The 14,028-nt window shown below is 38.4% G+C and overlaps 1 protein-coding gene across 23 annotated transcripts in view; it reads left to right on the top strand.

Moving 5' to 3' along the window:
* The window catches only part of LOC113815331 (excitatory amino acid transporter 3), a 257,235-nt gene extending 245,953 nt beyond the window's left edge, over window positions 1-11,282 (top strand). For 12 of the 23 annotated variants that reach the window (XM_070144337.1, XM_070144417.1, XM_070144367.1 and 9 more), the window contains 6 exons: window positions 1,971-2,024; window positions 4,403-4,589; window positions 4,839-5,072; window positions 5,211-5,405; window positions 5,579-5,713; window positions 8,284-11,282. In XM_070144337.1, the coding sequence (XP_070000438.1) occupies window positions 1,971-2,024; window positions 4,403-4,589; window positions 4,839-5,072; window positions 5,211-5,405; window positions 5,579-5,713; window positions 8,284-8,455 (977 nt within the window). In that variant the 3' untranslated portion in view covers window positions 8,456-11,282. Of the gene's footprint in view, window positions 1-1,970; window positions 2,025-3,004; window positions 3,038-4,402; window positions 4,590-4,838; window positions 5,073-5,210; window positions 5,406-5,578; window positions 5,714-8,283 lie in introns of all 23 variants that reach the window. The other 11 variants (XM_070144361.1, XM_070144449.1, XM_070144428.1 and 8 more) reach the window with 2 other exon arrangements.
* The last annotated feature ends 2,746 nt before the right edge of the window (window positions 11,283-14,028 follow it).

Raw genomic sequence — 14,028 nt, 5'->3', positions numbered from 1 at the left:
AGAGAGAGAGAGAGAGAGAGAGAGAGAGAGAGAGAGAGAGAGTGAAAGAGAGAGAGAGAGAGAGAGTGAAAGAGAGAGAGAGAGAGAGTGAAAGAGAGAGAGAGTGAAAGAGAGAGGGAGAGAGAGAGAAAGAGAGTGAGAGAGTGAAAGAGAAAGAGAGAGAGAGAGAGAGCGAAAGAGAGAGAGTGAAAGAGAGAGGGAGAGAGGGAGAAAGAGAGAGTGAAAGAGCGGGAGAGGGAGTGAGAAAGAGAGAGAGAGAGAGTGAAAGAGAGAGAGAGAGAGGGAGAAAGAGAGAGAGAGAGAGAGAGAAAGAGAGTGAGTTTTCAGACGAGACTCGGCGCGAGAAGAGCTCCGCCGGACCCGGTCCTTCCGGCACATGACTCTCTCGGAGAGCGCTGCCCTGTCCCGCGTGTGTCTCTGCGCCCTTATCCCTTCGGCCTTGATAATCCTGTTGTGTTGCCGATAGAATGTTCTGCCTTTCAAACGAGGAATTCAGATTAAATATGAACAGAAGTTAAAAGCAATGATGTCAGTGGTAATAACAATAACAAAACCAAGATTGCTGATAATAATGATGATAATAATAGTAATATTAAAGACTAATAATACCAATAATAATGATGATTATATTATTGGTTAATAATGACAATGATTATGATGATAAAATATATTGTAAAATATGCCTAACATTAATTATATACCGTCTGCTTCGCCTTGCTTCCTGCAGCGTAATTGCGTAGTGCATGCTACTGCACCGGATGCATTCTCTCCTGTAGAGTTTCTGAGGTCACTTGCACGTCTTAAGATCTGAAGTACAAGCGAAAGTATGAAGGTAGCTCTAATAAGTATTAGTGAAATGTGCACTCCGTAAAGTAGCCGCGCACTTCATCAGTCAGCGCTCGACCTCCGCACAGAATATGACTTCGGCCAGGGGAGGCTCGACTTTCAGCAGAGGACACAACAGCCTTCGGTTGGCATTTGCCTCTCGGCAGATGATGCAACACCTCAATGATTGGCAGTCGACCGCCCCAGATGGCACTAGAGCCACACCCGCGAGGCTTGTCCCTCAGCAGATGGTCTTTTGTCTCAGCAGATGGTCCTGTGCCTCGGCAGACGATGCTCCACCTTGGTTAATGGATGTGTAACGCGATCCCTCACAGCTTTCCCTGTTTGCGTTTGCGCCGCGGCTTCCCACACTTGTCTTGTCTCCCAAGAGACGACGGAGGCGACAACTGCGTGCTCTTCTTACGACGGCAGATGTGGGCCGGTTATGTTACTACTCAGACTTTTTTCTTTTTTCCCCTCTCGCAGCGGAGACCAGTAGTAAATCAAGGACGCTTTATAGCTCGCGGTTGATGACAGCTGTAATTTGAAGGAGAAATGTAACAATCTAAAAATTAAACAACCTCTAAATAATGCTGCCACGTCTCTCTCGCGTCTGTGAGGATCACGTCGACTGGGGTCTTGTTATCCCACTCCGAAGCGTCACCCAATCCTCCTTCATGAGCCTAAATGAAGTTATGTCTACCGGAAGTACTACAAAAGTGTTAAGAACGACACGCATTCGCATTGTTTTTTTTCAGTCTTATGCACTATAGGACAATAAAGAACGTTGAAAGTTGAGTTTCATGGAGCTTAATAAGACCCCATTCACTTGTCACGAAGCATTTCCCACAAGTATCACATGTCGCATGAGCGTGTCTTTGTTTGTTTTGTGTATGGCACCGGTCCAAGGGACAGGAAGTGTGTGCGAGTTATTTTTCTGTAAAATTAAGTCTTTTATCAAGCGTTAATGTGTGCATGTTTTTTTTACAAGATATAAACAGTTCGCGGGTCCCTCTGCCAGAGTATGGCCAGAGGTTGGACTCCGGTCTCCCACTGAGATTGCCTCGATGGTGGGGACTCATTTGGATGAGGACTTCTTCGCCCGGTGCTAGGACGCCTTTTACTGAGATCTTGTTGCTTTTCAGGGATAGACCGATGGGAGGAAAAGTATAATTGGACTCGGAATGACAGCACAGCCTGTAAGTAGCGTGTCGAAGGTGTCGACCAGTGCCCTGTCTCACTGTTTCACTGCTGATGCACTTCTGGCCACTACTGCTGCAATTTCCGCACTGCTGTTGCTGCACAGTGACATCCCTCACTCATTTATTCATTACACTTTCAAATATTGTATGTTCTTCTCTTCTTTAATGTTGTATATGTAAATCGTTTGCAATGAACGAGTGAGAGATGTTCACTTCTGTGTTTATGTGTTTCTGTCTCACACAGGCTTTAGTGGTCCCGGGAATTCTTTGTTGGTGAAACTTGTCGGGTGTCTGTTAATTACCTCCGTTTTCTTTCCTTTCAGGTTCCTCTCTTATGTTTCGCCTCTAAGGCTGAAAGGATGCTCTATATTTGGTGTTTCAGTGTACTGTATGTTGTTCTTAAGGTGTTGGTGCCATGCTTGTCACTTCACAGTCGGTCTGCTCTTATTAATTGTGGGGTTTAGGTGTCCATAATAAGTATGATTTTCCGCAAGGCTGAAGATTCACGTAAAGATTCCACATCGAAACTCAGATCTTATCTAACCTGCTTTGAAAATCTTTTGGTTAAGGAATTTCAACTAATTTTGCCGTGACATATCAATTAACACCCTCCATTAGAGTATTTAACATACTATCATACTACTGATTATGTTGATTTTACCCCAGAGTTCAAACATGTCACATTTCTTTCTTTACCCAACTTTCTTGTCCTCTTTTCCCTAATCTCCCCTTGTATGTTTGTCTCAAGCATTATTGCAGATTCAGTGTCCAATTACTAAGTTGCATTATATCAATTAGGTCTAAACACGACTCCGGAATTTACCAAAATAACTGACGTTAGCATTAGATACATTATGCATTATCATAAGTTTGGTAGTTCAGTTCAGTGAATGCAACTTTGTAATTTGATCAGGAAAGATATTACGATGAAAAGATGTCTGGCCATTCTAAGCGCTTCCTCCTAACCTGCTTTACAGGATTACTTGAATACAACGTAACGGAAGCTTGGAGTAAGTACTTTTAGACATGTCTGTGTTATAATTGCTTGTTAGGTGTATTGTAGACGGTTCCTTTTGATACAGAGATTTGCATAGTGTGTAAACAGAAATTACCTTAAAGGTGTTTGGAATTTCTGAGGTTAGAGAATCCGTTACTCTCTAAAGTCACAGGAATGTAGTCATTTCTTACCCGTGACTGAGACTCCATTGTTTGCATTTGATTCACACTGGTATATTGGGTTCTCTTCCCTTGTCTTGCACCTCATGGAATGCAGCGTCTGTGAAGTCACTTCGCGTCACGTAAGCTGTGATTTCAAAAAAGGACTATATAGTGACACCTTTTATCTCTTTATAGCCTATGCACAGCACAACCTTTAGCACTTCACTACACAGTAATCGTCACACTGTTCATGTGGAACCCAGGTTGTTAGTAGAAGGCATTTTTGACCATCAGATTTCAATAAAGATATAAGGAACGACCTATGCAACTTTACTTTTTATACACAATGAGAAACAGTTATTTGAGCATCATAAAAAAAAATATATTAATTAGTATCCAATTAGTAACTTTAAGTCTTAAATTCTACACTCATTTGCAACATAACAAGGTCACGCAACCAAGAAAACACCATGCAACATCAGATGTTGTAGACGATATGGCCAGCATGCATGAAGACCTTATAAATGCAACTAGAAAATTTGTGATCCCCATATCCCCCGCTCTTTCCCCCCACTCTCTGCACTTCAACCCAAACAAGGGCCATTCTCCTGTCAGAACAAAGTGAATCTTCATCTAGTGTGCATGTACGGTGGAAAGCAGCTAAGCCACCCTCCCCCAACCCCTGTGCATCCTCCCAATCCAGAATGTTGTCCCCAGGCTCTAAAAGATGATGAGTGACATATTTAGGTCACCAGATGTGGAATGTTCAGCAGACCAGCTCTTAGAGAGTCCCTGCCGTCCCTCATAGATATAGCTGGCTGCAAGATGTCTAGCAGCATTTATTGTTTTGATATGGAGTTAGGAAGCTAGGTTAGTGTTAAGCAGATTTTTAGATAAATTAATGTAATATGATCATTTTTATCAATAGTTTGCAGTTTTCCCAATCCATCTTTTATCATGAGCAATATTGCATCTCATACTTAGCAAAGAGTCACCTTTTGATCACTGTAGGCATCTTCTGTTATCCTAGAATCACTGAATGAAGCTGCTCATGAGTGAACTTTTGGTATTTTATGCCATGGAATGTGTAGATAGGTTTCCATTCTTATTCCAATACCAGTACCAGTAACCAAGCCCTTTGCATGCTCATTCTGGCGACGGCCAATCTGTCTTGAATCCTTGGCGATCTTCTCCCTGACTCTCTTGCTCTCCCTCAGTGCTCCCCAAGGAGGAATGGGACATCAAGATGGAACACTCACGCGCCTTAAACATCATGGGCCTTGTGAGCTTTGCCACAGTGCTTGGTCTTGCACTCTCGAAGCTCGGCCCCAAGGGGAAGCCTCTTCTAGATGTTTTCCACTCACTCTCTGACGCCTCCATGGTCATCACCTCATGGCTTATTTGGTCAGTCAAAAAACCTGAATGAAATTACAATTTTATGTTATTTTGAATATTTATCAAATCATTCCTCAGTGATTTTCAAAAAGGAGTCTTATTTATCCTTCTTAAGTCACATAATATACAAAAGTAAATCAGATAATAAGAAACAAGTTAATACAATATGGGCCATTAAAAGTCATTGTTGAAGCAGTGTAAGACAGTATTTTCCCTTGGGTGAAGATTTTTAAAAACATATAAACTCATCTCCCACAGGATCTCACCTATCGGTATCCTCTTCCTCGTGGCTTCCATGATGATTGAGATGGAAGACTTCAGTGTCATGCTTGGTCAGCTTGGTCTCTACTTCGGAACAGTTGTCTTGGGTATCTTTATTCACGGCCTGATCATCCTGCCTACTATCTACACGCTGCTCACGAGACGGCTGCCCTTCCGCTTCTTGGCCAACATGACACAGGCTTACATCACAGCCTTTGCAACTGCTTCCAGGCAAGCAGGATAACCTCAAGAATATCTTTGCAAATATTGCTTTATTTTGTACATTTTTGTGTGACCAAAATTAATACATTTTCAAGTGATAAAGTTATTAATTAAATACAATTTTTATAAATGAAAATTCTACTTTAGTTCAGGAACCCTGCCTGTGACCTTCCAGTGTCTTGAGGAGAAGAACAAGATTGACACCCGTGTGACCCGATTTGTCATTCCCATTGGAGCCACCATCAATATGGATGGCACAGCCCTGTATGAGGCAGTGGCTGCCATTTTTATTGCACAAGTCAGAGGCATGGCACTCACAATTGGCCAGATTGTTGCTATCAGGTTGGAGAAAGTGTTTTTTCTTGTTGAAAACTTACATACTTGCAATATGAATTAGAACAACTTTCTTCAGTTTATTGATTTTGCTCTAATAGTAGGTAAAAGAACTGGTACAAAAAAAAGCCTTTAAAAAAATTGTTGTACAGATGATTTCATTTGATCTGTTTTCTCAACAGTATCACAGCCACTGCAGCAGCCATTGGAGCAGCTGGCATCCCACAGGCTGGTCTAGTTACCATGGTAATGGTGCTTGATGTTGTTGGTCTCCCAGCTGAAGACATCACTCTTATTATTGCTGTTGATTGGTTACTGTAAGTCCTTTTTTCATTATTCTTTCTTGCTTTGTTTTATGACATTCTGCATATAAGTATCAATAAAAATTGACGAAGGGAAATATAAAGTAGTGAATATGAGTTGTGGTTCTCAAGAGTGGTGATTTAATCTCTGGGGTAAAACTTCCAGAGCAGAAGGGTTGATTTCTCTTTTAATGTACGGAAAAGTATATATCTATTCTGCAATCACTGGCCAAATTGCTTTCACACCAAATAACTTATTTATCATTATTTAATTTAGTGAATTATGAAGGTTCCTAGTAATTGTATCAGTAGTAATTTTGCTTATTTATTGCACAACTGAACGCTTTTCATATTTTTGTTTTGCTCAGGAAAATAGAGCAGTACTTTTGCACTTGCAACACTTTATTTTATGGTAATCACTAATTATAAAGGAATTATTATTTGCTTTTTCCTTTGCCTTAATGGTATTTAGTTTGTTTGTTTTTTCATATCTTGACTTATCTTAACCCGTGCACTCTGTTGGTTTAAAAAGCACACATTGCTTGTGTATGGGTCTCTCACCAACAAGCAGTAAATTTGTTGTCCTGAATGTCTCTTATCTAATTCAGTTTCTGCCTCTCTCTCTCTTTTTCTTCCCCCCTCACACACACACACAAACACACACACATTGCAATGTAATGGGGGGATTATCCCACCGTGATGCCACCAGTTGTAATATAATGCGAAGTGGATCCCACTGGCTGGCACCACTTGTAATGTAGTGGAGGTGGAATTCTCCCACTATTACTTGGTACGTGGTAGATGTATGGCTGAAGTGGTATGGCACTAGTAAGGAGCTGGTAAGTTCCTTGAAGGTGTTCTGGGGTTAAAGTTGTCGCTGGTTAACCCATTGGCGCTGGGTGTCACGTACGTACATGCCATGGCTGTTATGGACCAAACGCCGGGGGCATCATGCCATGCCCATTCCCGCGCTACTGGCTACTGGACGGAGGTAGTTTTTCTCCACTAGTAGTGGCTTCATTTATATGGTAAAGATTTTAGGCATTGGCACCTAAAGTGAAGGTAAACCTTCAAAATTTTAATATTTTTATAAATTTTAGAAAAATAAAAGATTTTACATGCTATATGTCGCTCGCAAACTACCGATCGAGCCGGGCGCAAACAGGGGAAACTGCCAGTGCGCGCCAACAAGCCAGTGCATACGTAAACTTGACAAAATTTTTACCCGTCGCTGATGGGTTAATTACGGGTAACTGGTACAGATAGGCAAGGCAGGGACACCCAGGGAGGAGCGTGTCCTGCCAAGCCCGTGAGGGTGAGCAGTCTGTCTGTATGGCACAGGAATTGCCATGAACAAAGTTCGTTTTTCAACAATTCACAATGGGAAAAATGAAAGAATATGAATGAACAAAAATTCAGAAATATCGGTTCACATGACTGCTTCGTTCACATAAACTGGGTATGTTTTTACAATCCAAATATTGTGACTAGGGAACAAACTGGCTGACAGTTCATGAAAAATGGAACATTTTAATATCAATAATAAAAGTGGTTAAATTCATAGTAATTCAAAATATGCATTTTCTAAGAAACATTTTAAGTATAAACATGACATATTTATACTGAAGACATCAGAATAACATGGGAAATGTATATGAGCAATAAAGGTTGGATTAGTGTATTGTACGGTCACTCAGCTAATGTCACCTTGTTCGGGGCACAGGGCACTTTGGAATCTTGTGAAATAAACAGCACATGGCTTTTGTGGTCTGTGTCTGTCTGTCACTAGACACACATGTATATACAGATAAACACGCACACGCACACACACACACACACACACACACACACACACACACACACACACACACACACACACACACACACACACACACACACACACACACACACACACACACACACACACACACACACACAGATAAAGCAAGAGAAAGAGATGCAAAGATTGTCAAATATGAAATTATTCAAAGATGTTTGGTGTAAAATGTTTGAGGAATGACAGAGAGGGAGAGTGGGGTATGAGGACAAGTCACCCCATACCCTTCCTGGTGGAAGGGTATGGGGTGAAGTAAAGGAATAGGGGGATATAGAGGACGGAAGGGAAACCTGTGATGTTGAACCTGCCAATGATAGTTCCCCATCCTGGGTATGGGGCATATCTGGCTCATGTACGTGATTGGTGGAGGCAGGGGTGGGTGGGTGGGTGGAGCTTCAGAATCTCTAGGGAAGTATATGGAGTCTAAAAATAGATCCAATGCAACTAACTAAAATCAAATGGAATGTTGGCATCATTGTGTGTGTCGCTGACACTTCATTACACCAGTGTTGGTGTCACCTTATAAAACAGATCAAAATTCATAACGATCAGCGGTATTATTTTTTTTAAGAAGTGAAAGATATTCAATTACTATTTTACTGGCTTATAATCTTTAAAGTTCTTTTCTTTAACATGAAGTTTTATTAGTAGTTCTTCTGAAGTTTCATTGACAAGATTGCAAAATTCTCACAGAAAAGGAATATTTACAAATTTGAAACTCAAATGACTTATTTTCTATGCTTTGCAGAGACCGATTCCGTACCTTGATGAACGTTCTGGGAGACAGCATTGGTGCTGGAATTGTGTACGAATTAAGCAAGAAGGAACTGGAGAAAATGGGAAATGTTAATGCAAATGGAGATGTGGAAAGGCCATCCAACGAAATTGCTATGGATACAGTAGAGTCGAGCAAAATGTGAGATTTTGCAAATGCAAATGCCCAGTTAGATATAACATGTCCCAGCTCTGCCATTCCTCTCACCTCCAGGTCACAGGACAAGCCCTGTAGCCCACCAAAGGAGGCTACACAGAGCTAGACAAAATCAACATCTTCCCAACATGAAACACTTTTGTAGACTGGTGTTCCAAAGAAGGTGCACAATGACCCCAAAATACAAGAGAAGGTTCAGAGTGCCCTCTCTTGGCTCTCCACAAAATTCAGGTACCCTTTTTAGGGAGCCACACTTCATATTGTATAGTTGAGGTTTTGTAATATAAGAGGCAAAATGCCCTTGGGTTTATATCTGAATAATGATTGCAGTATCTAAGACTTCCATAGTTTATAATTATAAGATTTCAACAGCAACAAAATCTTCTTAGGATTACTGTTAATTTGTTTGATGACATGTGGTACATGAAAAAAGTATTTAGTAGTTATTTTTTTCCACATTACTGCATTATTCAAGGCCAGATTGTTGTGCAGTATTGCCAGTGATTTTTCTTTTTTTTATTTTATTAATATGGTGCTTTATTCACAGGTTTTTGAATGTTATTGCCCATCACACAACCATTTTTGTAAAGTTCATTTTACGTTTACTTACATTCTCCACAATCATTTATATATATATGATTTCACATGATCTGTCAGTTATTGTCTGTGTCCACAGTAATGACTTCAGACATTACATTAATTACTTTGTGTATGTTTTTCAGTCACTGGCAAGTGAAATCATATCATTGTTTTAGCACAAAACTAGAGCACAACTGTTGTACATAAAGTAAGTGCATTTATTGTACATCAAATGACAATATTGATAGAGATAGTATTTGGTATTGTATAGAGCAGTTTTGTAATAGTTGTCTTGTTGGAAAGTCTACAGATATATATTTGTTGTAAAGTAGTGGAGTCAACCTCCATGGCTGTCTGTGTTGATGTCAGATGTCAAAACGTGATTTCCTTTTTCAATTCAAATGTGTAGATATGAGAAAATTGTTTGTTTGTTTTTTATGTAATTTCAAGGTTAAAGATCTTTGAAAAATAGTTCATTCATAAAGGAATAGGTTGAGACTGAAGTAGGGCAACTTTTAAAAGCCATTGTTGTGATTGCATTATGAATAAAGTCTGCAGTATATTCTGTTATTTTCATATATGTTGCTTAAAACAAGTATTCATCAAAGAATCTAAACCATCTCTTTCATTAACCAATGAATATCAAATCAAACTGTAGAACACACGCAGTGTTTAAACCTTTCCTGTAACAAGGAAAAGAGAATAGAAAATCAAACTATATAAAGAATAATTTGTACATTGGTTTTGTCAAAATGGTTCACCCCAATGCTTTAGTTGATAACATCCACTGTAAATATGCGGTGAAATGTACAAAACTGTATTTTAGTTTATCATTCCTTTTGTGAGGACATTTCCATCATATATTATCATAGTTTACAGTAATGTAATAATCTTGGTGGTAATTGATGATGGAATTATCAAAAGATTTCCTTCTACAGCCTTTGCATGTGTCTGTCTGTGTGTGTGCATGTTACGTGCATATGATTTTCTCACTTCTATGCATGTGTCTATATATGCTGTTACAGGATACTCGTACACAGACATAAATACACATAGAATGATGATATAGATGATGGATATAAAACAATATAAAAATATCTATAATGATGTATATAGAATGGTAAAGAACAAAGAGTATGTAATAGATACATTGTTTATGAAATTCAACAAAATATGAAAATTATAAATTCACAGAGGAAATCAAAACCAAAGGTGGTAATTAGAGCTAGCAATTCTATCACAATCTCTTAATGTTTTAATTGAAGAGATTATATCTGATTGTATTATTATTAATATTTTTGCTGGTAATTGTTTCACTATTTAACTTTTAAGATTTCTCCTGTCATGTGGAAACTTAAAGATAAGTTATCCTGTAAATAGTATGATAATTTAGGATAGCAAGCAATTATTTGGGGTATTCCATTGTTTGAAAAACAATTGTCAAAAAAGATCAACCATTTACTGTTATCATATAGAAGCAACAAAAAAGATGAAATATGACATGCTTGCAAGAGTGAGTGACAAAACTGGGATAATGACTCCTTTCTTATTGATAATAATTTTATAAGATTGTTTCCTCATTAAGATCAGAAAAAACGGCATCATTCTTAAAACCAAAAGTTGTAGCTTTTATCTTTCTTTTTAGGACTGCAGACAGTTGGGGTAGATGTTTTGTCTCAGTTTGTGTGGAATCTTCAATTTTGATTATCGGATAAGGTTTAAACGAATAATTTCTCATGCAGCCCAAAATATGATTTTTATCAATATGATGATTTGATGTCATACCATTTCATTTTCTGTGAGGAGAAATAATATTCAATCTAAAAGATTTCCTATACTGCTACTTTCTCCATAACCTTTTCTTTTGTATTTTTTACTTATCTGACTTGATAGAGTAGAATGCATGATGTAAGGTTACCAGAATGAATGGAATATTCTTCAAATCAAGTAAAGCATAATTTAATCCTAGTGGACCAAATATCTCAGACTATGATGAGTAGTTGAAGCTGATACTAGATAAATGGCGTGTAAAGTGATAGATGACAGTGCTTTTGTTCGCAAAGTAAAGTGTGAACTAGCTTAAGTACTTTAATCAAATGTTGAGGGCCAGTATGAAGACAAAAGACCCATTTGATGTGCAACTATAACAAAAATAATAATAACGATAATTTTCTTTCAAATCAGCTGTATCTTAAGCTCAAACTGCAGTGTAAGTAATAAATTTACAATGTAAGAAAGTCTTTGTATTATTCAACCTTAATATCATCTTTAGAAAGTTATGATACAAGCAAACAAAATTGTGGATAAAGTGCACTGAACATGCAAGAGCATTTTTATGTTGATATTTGAAAATTATGCCTCCCTGTGTAAAAAGCATATAAAACTAAAAAGATTTTTCATTTTTAAATTTGAATATATCAGACATATTGGTCAGTTGTACAAATTAACATTACTCTCAATAACTTTACAAAGCTATTCCTATTTGTCTAAATATGCCTATGTATTTTGCTATGCTGAGAAAAAGTCACAAATTTGACAACTTAGTTGTAACACAACTGCAGAGAGAATTATAATATCCATTATAGATAGTCATTCTGCGATCCTGAGATTAGAAGCTCAACCCAGTCTAAAATTCTTGTTTTCTCCTAGAATTTTTACTAATCTCAGAAACTAATGAAGGTGTGAGTAGGAATTATTAACTTCAAAATGAAACATATACTTAAAGCATTTCAGTTACATTTTCATCAGGAATATGTATATTTCCGATAAAAAATATAATTGAAATGCATATATGTACTGTGTGTGTATATATATATATATATATATATATATATATATATATATATATATATATATATATATATATATATATATATATATATATATATATATATATATATATATATATATATATTATATATATATGTATATATATATATATATATATATATATATATATATATATATATATATTATATATATATGTATATATATATATGTATATATATATATGCATGTATATATGTATATATATATGTATATATATATATATATATATATATATATATATATATATATATATATTTATAATATATAGATAGATAGATAGATAGATATAGATATATATATAGATATATGCAGATAGCCACTGCACTGACGTTTGTCGATCGGTGGGTCTCCGATAGCAGGCTGGGTGCAGTGGATTCTCCGAGTGAGGGTGTAGCTATAAAGGAGGATTTAATGGTGTTGGTTGATCAGAAAAAGAAGAACCCCGTGGAAGAGACGAAAGGAAAGCTTCCTATTTTCGAGGGGAGTGATTTGACTAACAAGGAAGCATGCCTCAACCTAGAAAAGTGGATTAGCATTTTATATATATATATATATACCAGATTCCCCTGACGCAGAAAAGCAGGGAGATGACTGCCTTCTCTTTAGAGGGAGGCTTTGGCAATTGTGTTTGGCTTGAAAGTAAATCGGACTCTCACAGGGATATCCGGTGGAGATTCATAGTGATCGCAAGCCATTAATGTATCTATTCGAGAATAAGGATGGATCAGATCGTCTGGCTAGGTGGAGGATGACTGTGGCCGACTTTGACATTCGGTTACAGTATCTTCTGGGAAAGGACAATGTTCTGGTGGATGCATTATCCCGGATTCAGGAGGCGGACCACCCATTACATGATTTATTGGTGGGGGTTGTTACTCGAGGTAGTCATAAAGCTCAGGGGGGGGCGTGTTCAGTCCGTTACGTCTGACGTGTCCCCAGGGAGTCGACCCATCGCGAGACAAAGATATGGACAGTAGAGGAACTGAGAACATCTCAGGATTCCGATCGTCTCTGGGGAATGATAAAGGATTATCTGAGAGGAAGGAATGAGATCTCTAGGAAGAATAAGAGAATTCCAGGTGCTCTGGAGAACTATCAGCTTCGACCTGATGGCCTGTTATAAAATGTGATGGTAAATCCATACAACATGAAGATATGCAGGGTGGTAGTACCCCTAGTTTCAATATACGGCAGTGCGGTTAGCACACAGTCTGCCTGTCTTTGGGCATGGTGGGATGTTAGCAACTCTGGTTAGGCTTAAGAAATTTGCTTTCTTTCCAGGAATGAGGAAAAGGGTAGTGCTTTTGCAAACAATGTGAGGTTTGCATTCGTTGCAAACCAGGACGGGAGATTCCAGTGCCGCTCTTACATTTTCCTGATGTGACTCGGCCTTCCCACAGTACACATGGATCTTGTGGGGCCATTTCCGTCTTCACAGGGAAGCAAGTACATTCTCACAGTGGTAGACGCTCTGGCGAAGTTTCTTTATACAGCCCCTCTGAAGTCAGAGGTAGTGAGGGCATTCGTTAGCACTGTTGTTACGAATGAAGGGGCTCCTTCTCAGGTTATCTCTTGAACGAACTATTTGAGACTGTTTGTAAACAGTTGGGAATAAGAGGGTAATAACTCCATATCACCCTAGTTCTCTCTATATATATGATGGGTCAAGTAGAAAGGGTAAATGGGATCCTGACAAAGATTTTGAGAACAATGGTAGTTGATAATCCAGAAAATTGGAGTTCAATGTTGCCAATAGCCACTCTGGCTTACAACACTGCTTATCATCGTATAAGAAGGGATTCTCCATTTTTTGCTTTAAAGCACAGGGATCCACAGTGGTCTTATGGTTGCTGAGGAAGTTGCGCCCTGGTATAATCTGGATGATGATGCTCAGGAGGTACGAGCAGTAGGATATAAGGTTTTTAAAAGATGTCAACATTACATTGAGGAGGAAATTCGAAGGAGGCCGGCAGACAGGCTTGGGGCAAGACCTTCTCCTATTTCGGTGGGAGATAGGATATATATTAAGGCTATAGTTAAGCTGGGATTGAGTAAGAAAGTGCAGCCACTATACACTGGCCCCTATCGAGTTGTCGAAAAGGTCAGTGAGGTGGTGGTGAAAGTTCAAAGGTTAGCTGATAAGAAAGTGTCAAA

This window comes from Penaeus vannamei, chromosome 3, assembly GCF_042767895.1.
Source record: "Penaeus vannamei isolate JL-2024 chromosome 3, ASM4276789v1, whole genome shotgun sequence".
Classification (NCBI taxonomy): domain Eukaryota; kingdom Metazoa; phylum Arthropoda; class Malacostraca; order Decapoda; family Penaeidae; genus Penaeus; species Penaeus vannamei.
The sequence above is the reverse complement of the archived record's forward strand: the minus strand, read 5'-3'. Positions and strand labels throughout refer to the sequence as shown.